The 22340-nt window shown below is 34.8% G+C and overlaps 1 protein-coding gene across 1 annotated transcript in view; it reads left to right on the top strand.

Annotated features, from left to right (window-relative positions):
- NCKAP1 (NCK associated protein 1) overlaps positions 1-22340 on the top strand; it is a 155825-nt gene that overhangs the window by 91256 nt on the left and 42229 nt on the right. Inside the window, exons 16-23 of the mRNA XM_077154375.1 lie at positions 2781-2926; positions 4723-4855; positions 9235-9354; positions 9799-9938; positions 13072-13203; positions 17253-17471; positions 19202-19332; positions 19604-19701. Of these exons, the coding sequence (XP_077010490.1) occupies positions 2781-2926; positions 4723-4855; positions 9235-9354; positions 9799-9938; positions 13072-13203; positions 17253-17471; positions 19202-19332; positions 19604-19701 (1119 nt within the window). The remainder of the gene's footprint in view (positions 1-2780; positions 2927-4722; positions 4856-9234; positions 9355-9798; positions 9939-13071; positions 13204-17252; positions 17472-19201; positions 19333-19603; positions 19702-22340) is intronic.

Below are 22340 nucleotides of genomic sequence, written 5' to 3'. Positions count from 1 at the left end.
TTGAGAAGTTTAGCTGTGTTTTTTTGAAATTCAATTGTATGGCAAAATATGAAGCATTGAGGGCGTGTTAAGAAAGTAGCACTGATATATTCCTGTTTGAGATTTTTTATTTGTATAAAAGTATCATTTCCCTTAGAGCCTGCAAAAATATCGCTTCTGTAGACATGTGGTTCCTCTGGTCTGCCTTCCAGATTTTTTAGGTGGCAAGTTTTCCAAATGTTTACCTGTTTATGAAACTTTCTAGTTATGAACATCTATTTTCTTGTTACCCTCATATGTTAGATTTATATAATATTGTATCTTACTTCTGGTACCAATTTCTATAATAGCTTGGGTGTGAGCTAAGCTGCTGTAATACTTCCCAAAAAATCAGTGTCAGTATAGATAGAGGCTTATTTCTCTTTAGCACTCTAATATTTCTCTCATTTCTATATAAGGTAGACAGATAGTCCTAATCAGATAGGCTTTTTGAACATTACCTGTTTCCTTTACTTTGTTTCTGTGCTGTTCCTCAGGGTGCTATCCTCATCTGCATGCTTGAAGTTGCCTCAATTCTAGACTTGTGTTTGTCTGTCGTTTTTCTGGCTGGCTCTTTGCTATGCTGCATTTTTTTCATGCCTGCCCCAGAAATAAACTGAGCTAGGCATTTACGAAGCTTTTGATAGTTTTGCCATTCGAATAAATTCTCCAAGTGATTAATTTGGGCAGGTAAGCATTATTCTTTGTTATTGCCATTGTGGCAGACGTTTGCTTTCAAAGAAACAGTGCTTTCAACCTGGCAGATTTGTCAGATGGATTATAGCCAGCAGGGATTACATGTCCAGAAAGGTAATCATGGTTTTATCATACGAGATGGATAAAAATAAGAATAAGCCAAAAGAAGAGATAAATAGATAAAGATCTGGGAGGGTCTTAAATGCAAGCTTCCTTGTCCTTTCCATATGGAGTTAGGATGCTTCACCCTCCTGCCACAGCAGTATATCTTGTTAATCATGGAAGCTGTTATCATTATCTGTTCTTGACCTCTTATATCTGATAAGTTCTATAAAATCTTGGAAAATGATTGAATTTTTTTTTGGAAGTTTCATTTTGATGCCACTTAATAATACCTGGAAACAAAGATAACTTAGATCTGGTGTTTGCTTTGTCATCATTGTTTCTCATTCCCTCCTCTTTCCTGGAAAAAAAATGAAATTTTGCTTTGTATCTGGTATCTCTATCTTAGTAAATAGTTGCATCATTCCCCTTGGTGAACCCTTGCATTGTTGAGTCTGGGATTTCATATTTGCCCTACTGACCATGTAATAATGTGCTCTCTTACTGTTTCCTGGATACTGGCAGAAGACATTGGGCTCTTGGGTCACAGATGAAGGACTTAATTATTCATGGCTCAGCAAACAGCATGAATATTACCGTGTTTGCATCAGTTTTACTTTGCTCTGGTTCTACTTTGCCCCCAAGTTCAGGTTGCAAAGGTACCGGGATGAATAGTGTATATTCATTGGGTTTGCATTGTAGCTGAGGAACACTTGAGTTTGAGGAGCTCACCTTTCATCATCAATGCTAAGCATACTTGCTCTTTCTTCCATAGGGCAATATAACCTCATCCCTCAAGTTTGGTAACTGTGATTATAACCCTGAGAAATGGCCTGGGTAAAGAATGGTTCAGGTCTTGCATTCTTGGCATATGCAGTAAGATATGTAGGGGCACATGAGTGTCTCCCAACAGCCAGAACCCTGTCCATCATCTAATTCTTCTGTCACCCACCACATTAAGTCATTTCCCCGCTTAATATCTTAAACTACCAACACCCTACACTAAACTATCATAATGCTGCCTGGGTTATTGCTATCACTGCCTCTTAACAGATCTCTGCCTCCAGTTTCTTTCTTGCCTACCCTTTCCCTATTTCTCCTTGCATGCAGAACAGTCTTTCTGAAACACAGAAGCCATCATACAGAACCCACAGTAGTTCACCAAAATGTTCAAATTTCTTAACATAGCAAACAAGGTTCTTTATGATGTTACATCTTTGACCATTTCCCTTTTCTTGTTTGCACTCAAAACCTAGCCATAATGTACAGTATTTATTCTGTACATTTCATAACCCTTTTATAACCCCCAGCTTCTCAATAGGTACCCCAACAATTCTATGCCCCTCTATAATGACCAGTTTATGGGCATGATTTTACTCTCTATGATTTGGTACCCTAGTCATGGAATTTCCTTTCCCACAAGTTTTCTTGATGGTTTCAGGTAAGTCTTTACTTTTTTGGCCATTCTACTATCTTTAATTCCTTTTGTAGAATCCGTCAATTAGTACATGTATTATGCTATCCAGTTTTTGGTGATTCTATATAATCTGAAACCTCACTGAATCAACCTGTACAATAATTAATTTTAATTTGATTATTTCCTATATGTGTGTTTCTCTCTTCAATTAGATTGAAAATTACTTTTTGATAAGGTTAACATGATACTTGTTTTATACAGATAATGTACTAACTTCATTTCTCCTGAATGGGGCTCAAGATGAACTAGTTTTATATTAGATTCTGTTTTATGGATACTACTATTTTAGCATATTTATTTCCAGAAATTCTTAATAGGAATTTCGAGTTTGGGTCACTTGACAATTTTTTTAAAAAATGATGTTACTGATACAGTCACAAAAACAGTTTGTGCTTTTCAGTAATGTTTTTTTTTCCCCTGTAGAATGACAATGCTAAAGTCATTGGTTATACTTAAATCACTTCTGTTTTTTGCTATACTTTTACAGGCATATACTAGTGTCTCTAAGGCTTCACTTAGTCTTGCAGATCACAGAGAACTTGGAAAGATGATGAATACAATCATTTTTCATACAAAAATGGTAGATTCCTTGGTGGAAATGTTGGTAGAAACATCAGATCTCTCCATATTTTGGTATGTCATAATTTCCTTTAAATCAAAATTTGAAATTTTTAGTATCCAAATATATGTTTCTTGATTATTTTTATGTTAGCATTGTCCTTAAGGACATTCAGTAATAGACTCTTAAGAATAAAGGAAATGGAGCACTTTTATAACAACTTGCCAGCAAAAAGAAGTTAACAAGTTAGGATTTTATGTGTATTTTAAATTTTGTACAGGAGCAACTCTTCTTGATGTGAATTTTATTTTTTGCATTTTCTTTGTAAAGGTAAAAAACAGTTACTTCAAATTGCCTTAAAAGTCCTCCTTTGTATCACTAAAATCAGAGAGAGAAAAAAAGTTGTGGATCAGGGTCAAAGAAAGCAAATGTTGGAAATTAAATACATAGTAATGTTCTTTTAGAATGTTAAATTGAATAGTAATATTACTGTGGTGTAAACTGTTCTCTCCATTGTGCTCCCACTCTTTTTGCTTCTGTCGTCCTCTTTTGTGGTACTTAGTATTTTATAACTCTTCTCTCCCCTCACTGTCCTCAGATAGTGTAGTTCTTGAAGGAAGGTCTTTGCTTCCTTAGTGTCTAAATAGTGTAGGTACTTAATAAGTATTTAAATGACTAAATGAATTTGGTTGCAATCACAATAATAATCAGTGGGGCCAGGATTCAAACTCAAGTATTTTGGCTCCAGAGTTATATAGCATCAACTTTATTTTCTGATTTTTGGTCTAATTTTTTTCTCTAGTGAAGCTAATAGGGATAACCTTGTATGTCCCTTTATTTCTATAATGCTGAGATTGTTTCAGAGGGTAGTGATAGTAGCTTCTGTATTTTAAATAGAGGTCATTATGAAATGCTCCTCATTACTTTTGTGGAAAATAACCCAATCCGTTTGGATTTTGGTAGTGCATAATATGGCTTTAATTAGAAGTAGTGCCAAAGAAAGGCAAATCACCAGACATGAAAGGCGTAGGGATCTTTTAAAGGAACTCGTGAAAAGTATATTTATATTAGTAAATATACTTTTTAGGTTTAGATACAACTTACCTGAATTTTGCGAAGATTTTAAGTGTATTTGGAATCCCTTTCTGCCCCAAAAGTACCTTCCAGAGAAAAGTGGAGCATTTTATGATTTGGTATTGTTGAGCTACAGAAAGGTGCCTATTGCGATGGAATGTCGATATAGTTTTTTCCTAGAATTAAAAGCACTTTGAAGTAATGTTTAAGATTTTTAATTTTCAGCCATACTTAATTTTTATCCATATTTCTCATTGTTGTATTATTTTCCCTGACTCATCCAAAATGAAGGTGTTTAATATTTCTGTTTGTCTTGTTAGTCTGAGGTGTACTGTATTTTATGGAGTCATTTTCTTTTCTAATTAACATCTCTTAAATCAGAATGTGACTTAAAATTTATGGCATGTCATTATTTAATTGGTGGTGTTTTCCCTACCATAAAATAATGGTATTGTTTACAGTTGATGATGTCTTAGATTTGATGAAATTTGATGATGTAAGATTTAAATGTTACATATTTATAAGCTATAGATGTGGTATATTTTTGGTTTAAATCTCTTATTTTAAATATTTGCTAATGTTATACATATATTTTTATAAACTGAAATTATTGCATTTATGTATTTGCATAAGTAATATTTTGGAGAACTCATTCTCTTCTTAAGGGAACACATGCTACAAAGTAGTAACTTTTAATCATTCACTGGAATCAAATTAATTTAACTGTAAGTACTGTATCATAAAATTTTAACTGTAAAAATTGTGATTCTTATTTTTAATTTGTTTCCTAATATAGTTTTTATAGTCGTGCTTTTGAGAAGATGTTTCAACAGTGTTTGGAGCTACCCTCTCAGTCGAGATACTCAATTGCATTTCCACTGCTTTGCACGCATTTTATGAGTTGCACACATGAATTGTGTCCAGAAGAGGTAATTTCAGAGTAGAGCTGTGATTTGTATGGTATTCAGAGTAAGCTAAACCAACTTGTGCCAAGCAAATATTCTCATAATCGTAATTACCTAATCTGGCTTCCCACCTAATCACAAGGATGTTTGTATATTTTGTAAATATGGATGGATAAAAATATTGTTTTAGTTTGTCAGGCTGCTGGAATGCAATATACCAGGAATGGAATGGCTCTTAGAAAGTAGAATTTATTAAGTTGCAAATTTGCAGTTCTAAGGTCATGAGAATGTCCAAATTAAGCCATCTAGTCAAAGATACCTTGATTCAAGTAAGGCTAATGGGTCCAGAACATCTCTGTCCACTGGAAAGGCACATGGCAATATTTGCTAGCTTTCTCTTCTCATTTCATACAGCTTCCCCCGGGGTGTTTTCCTTCTGTGTCTCCAAAGGTTTCTGCTCTGTGAACTCTTTTAGTACTGAGCTTTTTCCAAAATGGTTCCCTCTTAAAGGGCTCCAGTAAGCAATCTCACCTTGAATGGGTAAAAAACACATCTCCATGGAAATCATGTAATCAAAAGTTACTACCCACAATTGGGTGAATCATATCTCCATGGAAACTATCAAAAACTCCCACCTAGCAATATTGAATGAGTATTAAAGGGCATAACTTTTCTGGGGTACATAATAGCTTCAAACTGGCTATGATATAAACAAAAACATACAAAATCTGGAATTATCTTTGTTAAAATAAATGATGGGTCAGATATTAATGTTTATGGTAAAGGTATATACAGTAATTGATTATGCTTGCTTTTCTCTTAAAGTATCATTGAAGGGACTTGAAAATTGAATAAACAGATTATTAAGAAAACAAGCAAGTTAAAGAGTTATCAACTGACTTCTTAATATTACAGATATGTTAAGCAAAATCCATATATGCTGGTATTTGTAAGATGCTCACTCACTTATATGTACAACTACTGAATACTTAGTGGTATCTGTTCAAAATGTACTCGGTATTTCTTCTGATCTTGACAGAAGAATTATCACAGTGTATTTGTGGTAAGAATGTTTGTTAAAATTAAATAATATATTACCTTGTTTAACTTAGTTTCCAGACCCTTTACTTAGAATTACAGGACTTAGAGAAAAGAAACATTCAGATAGCAATAGCGTTGTTGGTATCTTTAAGCATTCAGTAATATATCTGCTGAAGGGTGTATTCGGTGCTAAACAGAATCTCAGATGGAGATTAGCCTGCAGGAAATTTATTAGGGAGTACGTATCAGGGTACTAGCACCACTATTTTTATAGATTTTCAAATATTTATCTTATTAACTCTTTCTTCACTGTCAACCTTCACATTGAATTAATTTTTAAAAAATTAATATGTTAAAATAATTATAACAAAATTAGTCATTTTAATCTTACAGGAATTATATGATTATAATTATATATTTATATAATATATATATATTTTATATATATATAATATATATATATATATATATAGTTCTGGGTTTTACATTTACCCTTTTAGTTACCTTTACTGATTGTCTTCATTTCTTCACACTACTTCAAGCCACTCTTCACCTGTCTTTCCTCTCAACCTGCAAAACTCCTTTTAGTAATTCTCATAGAGCAGGTCTTTTGTTGACAGATTCTCTTACTTTCTGTTTAATTGTGAATATTTTAAACTCTCCCTCTTATTTGAATGACAGTTTTGGTGGATAAAGGATTTGGGGTTGGCAGCTTTTCTCTTTCAGTGCTTTAAATATTTCATTTATCTATATCTCACCTCCATGGTTTCTGATGAGAAATTGCCACTTAATCTTATTAAGGATTCCTCATATGTGACGAGTGGCTTTTCTTTTGCTGCTTTTAGAATTCTCTCTTTATCTTTGGTATTTGACATTCTGATTAGTATGTGTCTCAGCATAGGTCTATTATGATTTATTCTTTCAAATCTGTTGTTGGTGTATTTTTAATCTATACTATTGTGCCTTTCATCCCCATAATTTCTGTTACTCTTCTTTTTATACTTTGAAATTCTTCTTTATGCTCACACATTTTCTCTTAATATTCTTTATCTCTTTATCCATATTTTTCTTTGTTTCCCTGAATTGATTTAGATTTGTTTAAAATTGTTTGGTTAGTTGTTCCCATTTCTGTGTCTTCTCTGAAGTTTTAATTTGTTCCCTTGACTGAGCTCTGTCTTTCCATTTTATGGCTTGAAGTTTTTTTTGCTGATATATAGGTATCTGAATATCTCGATAAGTTAATTGGAGGTCAGTTTCTCCCTCTTGTCTAGAATTTTACTGTTGCTTGACTTTGTGTTAAGGTTCTTCTTTGACTCTTGCTCTAATTTATTCTAGACCTTAGGAATATCTCATATTTGCCTGATCAGATTTTCTCAGCTCTTCCTGATCTGATTCTTGCCCTGGATATGTGGTACAATTTTTAAGATTGTACTTTTTGTGCATTTGTTTCACCTCCAAGAGAAAACTTACTTTCCTTTGTTCCTTCTCCAGGAATCCTGATCGGTTCTGTTTTGTTTTTGTGCAGACTGCCCCCCCACCCCCACCCCCAACTCCTATGATTTAAGTTCCTCACTTAATGCCCCATTTTCCTTACACTTTTTAGTTCTGGGAACTTCTTGTCTTATAGTAGTTCAGTTTAACTGTGGCCTCCCCGCCCCCCCCCACTGGCCCTTTTTTTCTGTCTCTGTGAGCCTTTTCTTCCTCTAGTTTCTTTCCCATTGAGCTGTCCACCCAGGGAGCCAGATTGAGTCAATCAAGAAAGATGAGTCACTCCATTAAAGTTCGTTTTGTGTTTTGGTGATCCAGCCAACAGAAACTGGATTGAGTGAGTGCTGCCAAGCTTTCTACTGTCATCTGTCTCCCTCTCTTTTATTCTGCCTGAGGGCCCCTTTTATGTCATATGAAGCACTGCTCAGTGGCATATGTTCTGCCTTAGGTCCCTGTGAACTTGAGTCCCTGTGCCTGGGTATGTGTAGGGTTTTAACTCACTGCTGCAAGTGAGTTAAAACTCTTAGTCTTTGTTCATGGTAGGAGAGACGCAGGCCTCTGAGCAACTCCCAAGCTCTGTGGGACTGAGTGACAGGGAAGGAGCAGGAGCAGGAGCAGACTGACAGGTCAGAGATGGAAAAAAAATAGTTTTCTTTTTCTTCAATTCAAGAGTTTGTAGAGTATTTCTTCAGTATTTACTGTCTTCCAGCATTGTGGAATCCAGCATGTGGAATTTTTCCTTTTCTTTGCTTTTTCTCTAGGGAGGTTTTTTTCAGGGAATGTCTTTTTTATGTTGCCATGTTGAGGACATCCCAAGGGATAGGTTTTATCTTCTGGGAGTTGAATTTTTTTTTTTTTAATACTTAAATGTTTATAATTTGAAATATTTCCTAATGTAAAGTTGACCAATATTTAGTTGTATCTGCCCTGCCACTCTCTTTTGGTTTGGCTTCCTAGTAAAGAAGTTTTATGGGGCATTTAAAATACATTGAAATATAAGATGTCATGATAGATCTTGAAACCATTATTTTACCTGTTTGGTATTTCTGTGTTTTGTGTACCTTATATTTATTTCAGCACCATAGATATATTTGTATATATATATGTCATCTCTACATTTGTTTGTGATAAAAATTAAAATGCTATACTCAGTATTCCAATTACATTGATCAGAAAAATTCATCAAATTCTTATATTACTACCAAAACAAAAAGGATCCAGAATCTTGTAGATGGGTGCATTTGAATGTGTTTGTTATATTTGTGTGTAGGTCTATACACATGCTTTATCTTCTGACTTGGAAATGCATGGCAGACTTTTTTTTTCCCCTAGGAAGGTAGGGATTTGAATTTAGAAATTTGAATTCCTTATAAATTTGTTTATTTTTGACTTGTTTTCTAACAGTTTTTATTTAAATATTTGATCTCCTTTATTTCATTTCTGTTTATACACTACAGACCTTGTTGTGTTAAGATTTATATATTAGATATGTTTTAAAATGAGAAAATTGGAGACCATTAAATAAATATATTCATTAGCATTATATTAAGAACTGGATATAGGACCTTGTGGAATTTGAAGATTTAAATTCATAGTTGTTTATGTTAAGGAAAGTAGTCTTTTACACTTTCTCCTGAATGAACATTACTTATGTGATCACCAAGTACTAATTTTGTGTCAACTGTGTACAAATATAGTATAGTAGGTTAGTTGTTACAAAAGCTAAAAGAAATCTGTAAACCATCCCACATCCCTCCTCCTTTTTGCAAAATAAGGCTTTAACTTAATTTGCCATGTTTATTTTTAAAAATTTTTAATTCAGGTTTCTTCCTTTAATTTTTATTATTATTGTTGTTATTATTCTGTTTTAATAGCGACATCATATTGGAGATCGTAGCCTTTCCTTATGTAATATGTTTCTGGATGAAATGGCCAAACAAGCTCGAAATCTCATCACTGATATTTGTACAGAACAGTGTACTCTTAGTGACCAGGTAATAATTTAATTGTTTCCTTTAATACTGATAAGGATTTTGTGTTTGAGGGCAAGAAAATGAGCTATTAGCCAATTATTTATTTATTTTTTACTTTCTGTCTTTTAATTCTAAAATTCTTAGTAAATTCCATTAACCTCCTGTATGAAACTCCTATGAATCTCTGTTAATAGATGACTTTAAGTCACTTGTGATGTGTTATATAGAATTGTTTGGATAAAATAGCAATATTTTCACTGTACAGTAATTCCTCACTTTCTTTAGAAAACATGAAGAAAGTAACTTGGGTTACCACTGTGCTCCATCTTACTTATGTCTCTGTCCTTAGTGCTAAGGTTATATTTCCTGAGATTCTGGATTCAACTAAGCTTTGCTTGTATAAGGTTTGCTTACTGTGCTTTCAAAGCAATTGGTGTTAAAATATCCATTCCTTTTTAAATTTAGTTGTTGCCCAAGCATTGTGCCAAAACCATCAGTCAAGCAGTGAATAAGAAGTCGAAAAAACAGACTGGTAAGAAAGGGGAACCAGAAAGGGAAAAACCAGGAGTTGAGAGCATGAGGAAAAACAGGCTGGTAGTAACCAAGTAAGCCATCTGCTTTTTAAACTTTTTTTATTGTATAGTATACTATATGTACAAAGCAAAGAAGGGAAAAAGCAGTAGTTTTCAAAGCACTCTTCAAAAGTAGTTACAGGACAGATTTTAGAGTTTGTCATACCATACAATCCTCTCAGATTTTTACTTCTAGCTGCTCCAGAACATTGGAAGCTAGAAAGAATGAATAATTTTTTATCATCGCAATCAACTTTTTTTTCCTTTTTTGTGAAAAATAACATATATAACAAAAAGCAATAAATTTCAGAGCACAGCATCACAGTTAGTTGTTCGACAGATTTCAGAGTTTGGCATGGGTTACAATTCCACAATTTTAGGTTTTTACTTAGCTACTCTAAGGTACTGGAGACTAAAAGAGATATCAATTTAATGATTCAGCCATCATTCATTTGTTAAGTTCTATCTTCTCTGTATAACTCCAACACATCTTTCTGTTCCTCTCTTTAGGGGTATTTGGGCTATGTCTATTCTAAGTTTTTCATGTTGAAAGGGGCTGTGAGTAATATGGGGTAGGGAGATGAAAATAGCTGATGTTCTGGTGAGGCTGGGCCCTCTGGATTTCAGGACTTATCTTGTCCAGAGACCCATCTGGAGGTTGTAGGTTTCTAGAAAGTTACCCTAGTGCATGGAACCTTTGTAGAATCTTATATATTGCCTTAGGTGTTCTTTAGGATTGGCTGGAATGGTTTTGGTTGGGGTTTAACGGCAGCAGCCTCTCGATTGTATTTGAACTCTGTCTGCCACTGATTATTGGTTACACTTCTTTTCCTCCTTTTGGTCAGGATGGAATTGTTGATCTCAGGGTGCCAGGGGTGGTCTCCTCCCTGCGAGTCATCTCCCATGCCACCAGGGAGACTTTTACCCCTGGATGTCATGTCCCATGTAGTGGGGAGGGCAATGATTTCACTTTCAGAGTTGGACTTAGAGAGAATGAGGCCACATCTGATCAACAAAAGAGGTTCTCCAGAAGTAATTCTTAGGCGTACCTATAGGTAGTCTAAGCTTCTCTACTACCTACATAAGCTTCACAAGAGAAAGCCTCAAGATCTAGGATAAGCCTCCTTTTCAGTGTACCTTTTTGTTACTTGTAGACATTACCTCTCCCCACCCCTTACCTTTACCCCATGCCATTGGTACTGAGTAATGCAAGTAATTGTAAATTCTTATTTCCCAGCCCTTTACTTTTTTTTTTAAAGCTTGGTGAACTTGCTTAGCCAGTTCGTGTTTATTTCCTCTCCCAAACAGAATCTTAACATTTTGGATTTTTGAAGAAAATACATGTGATAGGTAATATGTTTTTACATATTGGATACTGAGTACCAAAATCTTTTCTAAAAAAATTTTTTTGGGGTAGATATACTATAAGTAAATTACAATTTCAGTTTCAAATAAAGAATTTTATTTCAGTGTTAGAACATAACGGATATTGTTAGTATCTTAACTTTTTATTCTGAGATACTTTGGAATTCACAGGGCAGTTGAAAAAATGATAAAAAAAAAACCAACTAAAAAATAATAAAAGAAAGGTCCAGCATCCCTCCCACTCAGATACCCAGATACATCAACTTTAAGCATTTTGCCACATTTGCTGTATCATTCTATCTATCCATCTCTCTGTTTTTTCGATATTTGAGGTTGAGTTATATATCTCACGCTCCTTAAACATGAATACTTTCGTGTGCATTTCCTTAGAACAAGGATATTCACGTATGTAACTACCTTGAGTATAGTTATCAGGTATAAGAAGTTAACATTGATATAAAGCTTACAACCTGTAAGCTTTTTTTTTTCCTATGTCCCAGTAAGGTCCTTTTGGGCATTTTTCTCTTCCATCCAGTCCAGAATCATGTGTTACATTAAGTTGTCATTGCCTCTTTAGTCTCTTTCTTTTTAAAATTGTTTAAACATATATACAACATAAACTTTCCTGCTTAAGCACTCCCAAGCATACAATTTCAGTGGGATTAATCACATTCAGAATGTTTTGCTACCCTTAACCACTATCTGTTGCTAGAATTTGCCTGGTATCTGAAATACCCATTATGCATTAACTCCTCACTCTCCATCCCTTTTCTCCTGGTATAGTCTACAGAAAGTTTACTCTACTGTCTGTCTCCGTGAATATTGTCTATATGAATTCCACTCATATAAGTGGAATCATAAAATCTGTCCCTTTGTATCTAACTTATTTCACAAAATGTGATTTCTTCAGGGTTCATCCATGCAGTAGCATGTGTCAGAACTTCATTCTTTTTAAGGCTGAATGATATTCCTTTGTGTGTATATACCACATTTTGCTTATCCATTTATCTGCTGTTGGACATTTGGTATGCTTTTACCTTTTAACTGTTGTGAATAACACTTCTGAGAACCTTAGTTTACAGATATCAGTTCAAGTTCTTGCATTCAGTTCTTGTTCTTAACTAGGCTTAGGAAACTAATATGTTTAACTTTCAAAGGAATCGCCCAATTATTTTCCACAGTTACTGCACCCTTTTCAGTTCCCACCAACAATGTACTATGTCTGCATCTTCATCAGCATTTTTTTCCCTTTTTTAAAATAATAGCCATTCTAGTACATGTGAGGTTGTACTTCATTATGGTTTTGATGATATCATTACTTTAGAACAAAAATATCAGATCAGGTTGAATTCAGGGCTGTTTATTTGCTTGCTTGTTGAGAGGGATGGTATAAGTTAAACAGTAATTGGGTTAATATTTTTTTGGTTTAAAATAAATTTCCTACTTCCTTGCTTCCGAAGTTGAACACACCATTTGCTTCCTCCACAATGGAAAGCACAGCAGGAGTTGAAAGTGTTGTGTTTTTTATGAGTGCATAATAAGCTCTTTGCATTGTATATTGACTTAATATAGTCATCATTATTTGAACTTATAAACAGATGCATGATACTGTCAATGTGAAATTGCTCTCATGTTAGTGATGTTATTCAAGATTTGAATGTCATCAGTTAGGAGAAGAAAAAAAAAATTAGTTCTGAGATTATTTTCTCCAAATAAGGTCTGATTTGTTTATAAAATTACTTTTGTGTTGCCTGTGATGAAATATTTAACATTTTGTTTGCTGTTTGTTAATTTTTTTCAGCCTTGATAAACTGCACACTGCACTTTCTGAGTTATGTTTCTCTATAAATTATGTACCAAACATGGCAGTTTGGGAGCATACCTTTACCCCAAGAGAATATTTGACTTCTCATCTGGAAATCCGCTTTACAAAGTAAGAAAGAATAGAAACTGTTTTGATTATTGATTTAGTTAATAAATTTGATATGTTTACTTAACATTGATGCAATTTTTGCTTTTATGAGTTCTGTTTTGGAAAATAACAGCATAACTGGTGTAATATAAAGAATAGTGAATTGGGACGTATAAATATAGTGAACTGAAAATTACCTAAATTTATCAGATTCTTGTCTCATACTTGTTATTAAGTAGTTGTAACATTGGGCAAGTCAGTTAATCTTTCTGATCCTTGGCTGCTTTATATGCAAAATGAGAAGATTGCTGCTGATAACTCACTTGTGTCATGAAATCAGTTTTGTAGGTTGCAATCAAAATTATATTTTACAATGGGTAACAGTCAAATGTTTGAACACCTCAGAACTAGGTAGACTCCGGATTCTTTTCTGAATTTGTGTGTAATGAGATTTTGTAAGTTAAATATGTGCTTCTTGAAATGATATTGTACATATGCCACAAAACTTACTATTTTCTAAATGTTGCTTCAACCTTTTTCTAAAGTTAACACTAATTAAAGAAAATTGAAAGGCCTTAGGACAATTAGTCACAGAATTTTGCCAGAGGTTTTGCAAAGTTTCTATTGTCATTAGCAAGTACTATTTGTATCATATGGATTGAGTACTAATGAAAACATATATAGCTTAAAAATTTAACTGTTGAGGTAAGACTACAACAATCAGAACAAAATAGGGCTATGTAAATGAGCACTGAATTGAGTATTAAATCATCATTCAATCGGAGAAATGACTGGTGTTGAATGAAGGCTATCTTTTGTTCTCCTTTTGCTCTCCATCTTGACAGTAAAACCGAGGACGCCTTTATATTTAGGCCAGATGGACATTTATGCCCCTTGGTGCTGCTTATACTTGGTGGGGGTGGGAGGTGAGGGGGTGGAAAGGTAGCATTCGTTTTAAAGCTCTGTTGTTTTCCTTCTGTAAATAGTTGGGAGAAACAAATATTCTTTTGTAACCAGACATCTACTTAGTGATCAGTAATAGAGCAAGGGGTAAAAGTTTGTTTATCTGAGAAAGATTTTTATGCCAAAACAAATAACTTCTAAGTATTAGTGGGTTGGTTTTTGCTGGTCACTTGAACAGTTTTAGGATTTAGGGGCTGTGTATAAGAATAGCATTTTTTTTCTTGAATTGGTTCTTCTGGGCCTGTTCCTAGTGATGGAAACTTGTCTTCAAGGATCCATCCTTCTTTTTTTCCTTCTGCATGGCGGCTTTATTACTCATTAACTTTTCCATCTCAGATGTAACCCTTTAGTATCCAGAAGTAGTATCTTCTATTAGGCTTCCTACCTTGGGCAGCCCATAGGCATTTATTTATTTTATTTTATTTTTTAACTTACAAATAATTACAGGACAGATCCCAGGGTTTGTCGTGGGCTACCATACCATCATCTCAGATTTTTCCTTTTAGCTGCTCCAGAACATTGGAGGCTAGAAGGAATAAATATTTTTTTATCATCATAATCAATTTTTTTCTTTTTTGTGAAAAATAACGTATATACAAAAAAGCAATAAATTTCAAAGCACATAGCCACATTAGTTGTAGAACAAATTACAGAGTTTGGTATGGGTTACAATTCCACAATTTTAGGTTTTTACTTCTAGGTGCTCTAAGATGCTGGAGGCTAAAGAGATATCAATTGAATGATTCAGCAATCATATTCATATGTTAAACCTTGCCTTCTCTGTATAACTCCACAATCACCTTTGATCTTTCTATTCCTCTCTTTAGGGGTATTGGGCTATGCCTATTCTAACTTCTTCATGTTGGAAGGGGCTGACAGTAATATGGGGTAGGGAGATGGGAGTAGCTGATGTTCTGGAGAGGCTGGGCCCTCTAGGTTTCAGTACTTTCCTGGTCCAGGGACGCATCTGAAGAGTGTAATTTTCTGGAGAGTTGCCCTAGTGCATGGAGCCTTTGTAGAAATGCCTTAGCTGTTCTTTAGGATTGGCTGGAATGCTTTTGGTTGGGGTTTGACATGTTATAATAGGCAGCAGTGTCTAAGTGAAGCTTGTGTAAGGGCAACCTCCAGAGTAGGCTCTCGACTCTATTTGAACTCTCTCTGCCACTGATACTTTATTAGTTACACTTCTTTCCTTCCTTTTGGTCAGGATGGAATTGTTGATCTCAGGGTGCCAGGGGTGGACTACTCCCTGGGAGTCATCTCCCATACCGCCAGGGAGACTTTTACCCCTGGATGTCATGTCCCATGTAGTGGGGAGGGCAATGATTTCACTTTCAGAGTTGGACTTAGAGAGAATGAGGCCACATCTGATCAACGAAAGAGGGTCTCCAGAAGTAATTCTTAGGCGTACCTATAGGTAGTCTGAGCTTCTCTACTACCTACGTAAGCTTCACAAGAATACACCTCAAGTGGATCCATCCTTTTATTGTACTACAACTCTAATGCTGAGGGAGTTTTAAAGGTGAGTTGGCGGGGCAGTGGGGCGGAGAAAGGTAGAAAAAGAATATTTAGGGAAGTGTTTTCAAAATTTATTTCCCTATATTCTTATTATAGTTTCTTGGGATAGAAACCAGAACAATGTCTATATGCTGGGTGATTAAAGAACAGTACTCTTGTTTGTTTTTTTGCCTTGTTTTGGCTGTCTTTCAGTTTGTTGAGAAGCTCCACTGAGTTAGCCAGATATGGTGTCAAACCTTAGACATACCACTTATAAACAATGTGACCTTCATTACTTGGGTTCTGAGCCTTAGTTTCTTTGATTTGTAAAATGATGGGGATAATACTATTACATAGTTGGGTTATTATGAAGATTGTAAGGTAATTTATATAAAATATTTTTAAAAAGCCTACTACAACTCCTGGTAAATAACAGTGAATCAGTGATTGGTGATTATGATGATGTTTTAGCTAAATGCAAACAGAATGTGGATTTTTCTTTTTGAATTGACTGTGTGATTTCAACAAGCATTTATTCTCTTTGGCACCTTTGGGCAAAGAGGAGTATCCCTGAGAGAGACTTGATCTCCTGAGGCAAGAGCAGGATCAGAAAACTTTTGGAAGTCTGTCTGGGTAGATATTCCTGATTGAATATGTTGAGGCCATCCTGGTTGAACATGAGGCTGGTGTGTGACTAAGATTATTCTTTACAAAATTACTTATTCAAGTTATAGTGAACTACGTGGGGAAAAAAAACAAATATCTTTGTCGATTCAATGATTTTAATAATGTAAATGTCGTAAGGATTTAATTTTATGTAGTGGTTAATTTTTTATTCTTTCTTAGAATGTAACTGATTTTCTAGTTCCAAATTTTCTTCTTATGTTTTTGAAATTAAATTTAGAAATTTAATTCTACTTTGAAACTATCAATATGGCTCTTCCTCCTTCCAAGGTTAAGCTTTTCTCAGTTACATTAATTTACACAAGTTATACAAGTGCAAGTTTTTTGGTTTTTTTTTTTGGGTAACTCATCCCAAGGGGAAATAGATTAAGGGCTATACTGTAAATATAAAGCAATTCTTAAAAAAGGTTTTAATATTTTTCCCTTAAATGGTGGAGACATTTATAACTTAGGACTTGAATATTAGATTACCAGTTAAAACTGGTAAAAATATACTTTTGTTCTTTAATGTGATTATTAATGAGATGAATGAAAAGATAAAACTAGAGGCAAAGAAAAAGAAGAAGGAATTGCCAGTGGAGAAGGGGAGCATATAGATGTTGCTTATAAATTCTGATGTCTGATTGTAGCCTTACCAGAGAATAATAACTGCAATTTCGAAAGCATTGCAGTTCCAAGAGCCAAATGAATTCAAGTTATGGTCATATCTCTTGCTACAATTTGATGTTAAAGGAATTTTTTCAAACCTTACACTTAAATAGGTTTTGTTCCTGATGTTCTTAGAGTTTTTAAAATCACTTGTATGCTTATTATACTGATAAAATTAATTTTATTTCTTATTTAATACTAGTTATCAGTAAGCTGCATTGCTTGTTTGCATAAGTGGAAAAGGTAGAGCTCTTTTCATATTCTTTTTCCCCTCTTAGGTCTATTGTTGGGATGACTATGTATAATCAAGCCACACAGGAAATTGCAAAACCGTCAGAGCTTTTAACAAGTGTAAGAGCCTATATGACTGTGCTCCAGTCAATAGAAAACTATGTGCAAATTGATATTACAAGAGTATTCAATAATGTTCTTCTTCAGCAAACACAACATTTAGACAGTCATGGAGAGCCAACCATTACAAGTCTGTACACAAATTGGTAAGAGTAATATTATAGACCTATAGAACATATTTAGAATACTGGAGTGTATACAGACATACTTCGTTTTGTTGTGCTTTTCAGAAACTGTTTTTTACAGATTGATGATTTGTATTAAGCAAGTATATTGGTGCCATTTCTCCAACAGCATATGTTCACCTCATATCTCTGTCACATTTGGTAGTTCTTACAATATTTCAAACTTGTTCATTATTATCATATGTGTTATGTGATTTGTAATAAGAGATCTTTGCTTTACTATTGTAATTGTTTGGGGGCACCATGATCTGTGTCCATATGAGACAACAAACTTAATTGAGAAATGTGTTCTGACTACTCCACCAACCAGCTGTTCATCTGTCTCTCTTTCCCTCTCTCTCATTTGACCTCCCTGTTCCCTGATACACCACAATATTGAAATTAGGTCAATTAATAACCCTACAAAATGACTTCTGAGTGTTCAAGTAAAAGGAAGAGTCACACATTTATCACTTGAAATCAAAAGTTAGAAATGATTAAGTTTAGTGAAGAAAGCATGTCGAAAGCTGAAAAAGGCCAAATGGTAGGCTTCTTGAGCCAAACAGCCAAGTTGTGAATGCAAAAGAAGAGTTTTGAAGAGAATGAAAAGTGCTACTCCAGTATACACACAAATGATAAGAAAGTGAAACAGCCTTATTGTTGGTATGGAGAAAGTTTGAGTGGTCTGGATAGAGGATCAAGCCAGTCACAATACTCCCTTAGGCCAAAGCCTAATCCAGAGTAGGGCACTAACTCTCCTCAATTCTGTGAAGGCTGAGAGAGATGAGGAAGCTACAGACGCAAAGTTTTAAAGCTAGCAGAGGTTGGTTAGTGAGATTTAAGGAAAGAAGCCATCTCCATAACATAAAAATGCAAGGTGAAGCAGTAAGTGGTGATGTAGAAACTGTAACACATTATCTAGAATATCTAGCTGAGGTCATTGATGAAGGTGACTGCATCAAACAGCATAATTCCCTAAACCCTAGGGAATTATCTCCTTCTCTTGACTTACTACTTTGACTCTCAGACTTACCTTACCTCTGCTCTTGCTTGGATCAAGTTTTCTTCTTGCTTCCAGCAGAGAGCTGTTTTTCCCATGAGGAAGTGCTTCCAACTGAGCTTGCCATGCTGCTCAGGGAGGGGCATCAGCCTCTAGATTTGGGGTTCTTTACTCACTGTTCTGTGGTGTGATCTTGGCCCTTCACTAGTTCTAGACTGGTGTACGTTGTGTGTCCTGTCACAGATATCCCCCAAACAGGTGTTCCACACAGTTCCTGGCTACTTACTAGCTGCTCTAGAGAACAAACTAAATTCTACACCTGTCTACACAGCGTCTCTCCCCACCCCTCCCAGCAATAAAGTTTTTTTAAATTAAAGCATATACATTATTTCTTTTAGGCAAAATGCAATTGCACATGTAATAGATTGCAGTAGAATATGAACATAACTTTTATAGGCACTGGTAAGCCAAAAAAATTGTGTGACTTGCTTTATTGTGATATTTGCTTTATGGCAGTGGACTAGAACTGAATCCTCAGTATCCGCAAGGTATGCCTGTAAAGCTTGTAGTGAACTATTTAGAAAAATTATTCTTTTATGGACAACTATTATTTTAATTTGTCACTCAACTTAAAATTATACTTAGGATATATTACATAACATATTTTGAATTAAACGTTTTCTCCTAATTATGAGTTTGCTATTCAACTCAGGTATTTGGAAACATTGCTAAGACAAGTCAGCAATGGCCATATAGCTTACTTCCCTGCAATGAAAGCATTTGTGAACCTCCCTACAGAAAATGAATTAACATTCAATGCTGAAGAATATTCTGACATATCAGGTGAATAATACTGTTATATGTTTTAAAGAATGAAGAAAATTTAATTCTTTTTGTTTTTTTGTAAAATTTTGTGACTATTTTCATTCAGTTATATCAAATAATACATATTATATCTTAGAGTTATAGGTTACCTTTTTTATTTCAGAGACTTTTCTCAGGATTTTATATTAATAATTTAGTTTCTGTAATGGGATGTTACCCTGTGTTAATATTCATTTTTTTAAAAGTATTTGCTTGTCAAAAGTATAAAATTAATTACATTTCCTTTTAGAAATGAGGTCACTATCAGAACTACTAGGCCCATATGGTATGAAGTTCCTAAGTGAAAGCCTCATGTGGCATATTTCATCACAAGTTGCTGAACTTAAGGTAACATTTTCGTTTGTTTTATCTTTTAAATTTGAGACCTGAAACTAATTTCAAGAATATGAACAGCAGGCCTAGAATGTTAATGACTTGAACTCGATGTAAAAGTCATGCTGTGTAAATGAAATTATAGAGTCTTTTGATGATATTTTAGTACAGATAAGAAAACTGAAAGGTAAGTTGACTTGCAAAAAAACTGACTTTTGGTTAAGCCCTCATTCAGCTGTACTATGATGCTGTTCTTTGATTGACCATGTCCAAAATTCCAGCCAAAGTTTGTTTGTTCAAGTTTTGTAGTTTGCAAATTCTACTTTCCACACATTACAACACAAGCAATATTGTAATTAGGCTTATTGTGAAATACTTTTATGTTGCTCTGTTAAGCTGTATGAAAAATGTTTTTAGAATACTTTCTGTTTCAATAAAAATATAAAGAAGCAGAAACAAACAGCATTTAAATTGCACTTTCAATTTTTTTTAACTTTTTAGAAATAGCCCAGTATTAAGGTAATTTATGTTGAATGATTCTTTGCTGAAAATCTCAGGATAGATTTGCCATATTCCTGAAGTCCAGTTACCAGGATAAGCCTCAGAAGATAATGTAAGCTAAATGCTACTAAATCTTATTTTAAAAATTGTAGTCTTAGGTATAAGCAAATTATTAAATATAATAGCTATATAATTTTAAAAGAATTTAAACTTGGACCACAAAAAATTTGAACTTATGAACTCAATAGAAAGGCGTATTTTGTTTTGTTTTTTTAACTTTTTTTTATTGTATGGTATAAAATATATACAAAGCAAAGAAAGAAAAATAATTTTCAAAGCACACTTCAACAAGTTGTTACAGAATAGATCCCAGAGTTTGTTATGGGCTATTGTTCCATCATTTCAGATTTTTCCTTCTAGCTGCTCCAAAACACTGGAGGCTAGAAGAAATATTAATATAGTGATTCAGAGCCATATTCATTTGTTAAATCCCATTTTCTCTGTTATACCTCCTCTTTCTCCTTTATTTCTCCTCCCGATATATAGGGATCTTTGGAGAATGCCTGTTCTGACTTTTTCATGTTGAGAAGGGGTGTCCACTCTGAATGATAGGGGGATGTAATTAACTGATAACCCTGGAGAGGCTGGTCCCTTTAAGTTTCAAGATTTATCTGACCTAGGATCCTTGTGGAAATTATATGTTCCAGGAAGGTAAACCTAGTGCATGAAACCTTTCTAGAGTCTCAGTTCAAGCCCTAGGTGTTCTTAAGCGTCAACAGAAGTGATGTTGATTGTAATTTAGCAAATCATGACAATTAGCACTATTTACCAGAAGCTTACAAAAGAGCAAGCAGCCTCCAGAACACTCCATTTGATTGTTCTTGGCCGCCGATACCTTATTTTATTAACTTCTTTTACCCGTTTTGGTCAGAAAGACATTGTCAGTCCCACAGTACCAGGGCCAGATTCATCCTTGGGAGTCATGCCCCACGTTATCAGGGAGATTTGCACCCCTGAATGGCTTGTACTACATAGGGGGGATTTTCCTTGCAGAGTTGAGCTTAGAGAGAGCCCACATCTGAACAACAAAGGATAACTGGAAGCAACTCTTAGGCCTTGTTATGAGTAGTTTTAGCTTCTTCCCTACAGAAATAAGTTCCATAAGAGCAAGCCTCAAAATCCAGGGCTTGACCTATTTTGGGGGGAGTCCTCAGTGGTTGGGAGGGTACCCGGGGTTGCCCAGGTGAGAGAGTTTGATAGTTCATATATTTTCCCCCTTCAGATCCTCAAGGGACTCTACCAGTACTTTTTAATTATCAGCCCACCAGTCTGAGATGTTTGCTGGTATTATATTAAACTATAGAGAATTATAAGGCCTCATTCCCCTTTGGATTCCAGGAGTTTGGGTTGTTTAAATAAACTATCCAGAGAGTTACATATTTAAATAAACTATCCAGAGAGTTACATATCTAAAATACATGTTTAGATTGTATGTTGCAGAAAATTTAGGTCCTAGACATAGTAAACCTCTCTGCCTTTGATCTCATACAGTAGCCGAAGGTCTAGAGTACTTACACTATTTTCTTTTACCCTGCACTCTAATTTACCTTAGACCCAGCCACATTGGCTTTGTTTTAAACTTGGAGGCCTGATCTTTGCTTTTGTTACTTTAACTGTCATCATTTATAGCTATGATAACGTTCAGGTCTGCAGCATTCCATTTCTGAGACCTAGCACAAAGCTACTCAGAGTTCCAAGGTACACATAGAGCTCAGTATCTCAGAATCCAGAAATACATCCACAATTTCAGACCAAATTTGGCTGGTGTAAGGGCCCACAATCAAGACTCCTGTTTTTTTATGAGTATTTTCTGAGCGAGACCTTACCATATTTATTCTTTTTTTCCTGGTTTATTTTACACAGCCCGTTGTCCCCAAGGTGTATTCAGTTCATCGTACCCGTCAATGTCCGTCCTTTTTGTAACCACACCAAATTCCATCATATAAATGTATCATTGATTGCCATCGTACTTCTTAGTCATTGGTCATTGTATCCTTCAGCTCCCTCCATCTAGTGGGCCTCATGGACAATGTCCAAAGTAAACCAGAAGGGCATGGTTTTTTGTTTGTTTGTTTGTTTGGGGGGTGGGTGCG

This window comes from Tamandua tetradactyla, chromosome 3 (assembly GCF_023851605.1).
Source record: "Tamandua tetradactyla isolate mTamTet1 chromosome 3, mTamTet1.pri, whole genome shotgun sequence".
In the NCBI taxonomy this organism is placed as follows: Eukaryota; Metazoa; Chordata; class Mammalia; order Pilosa; family Myrmecophagidae; genus Tamandua; species Tamandua tetradactyla.
The sequence above is the reverse complement of the archived record's forward strand: the minus strand, read 5'-3'. Positions and strand labels throughout refer to the sequence as shown.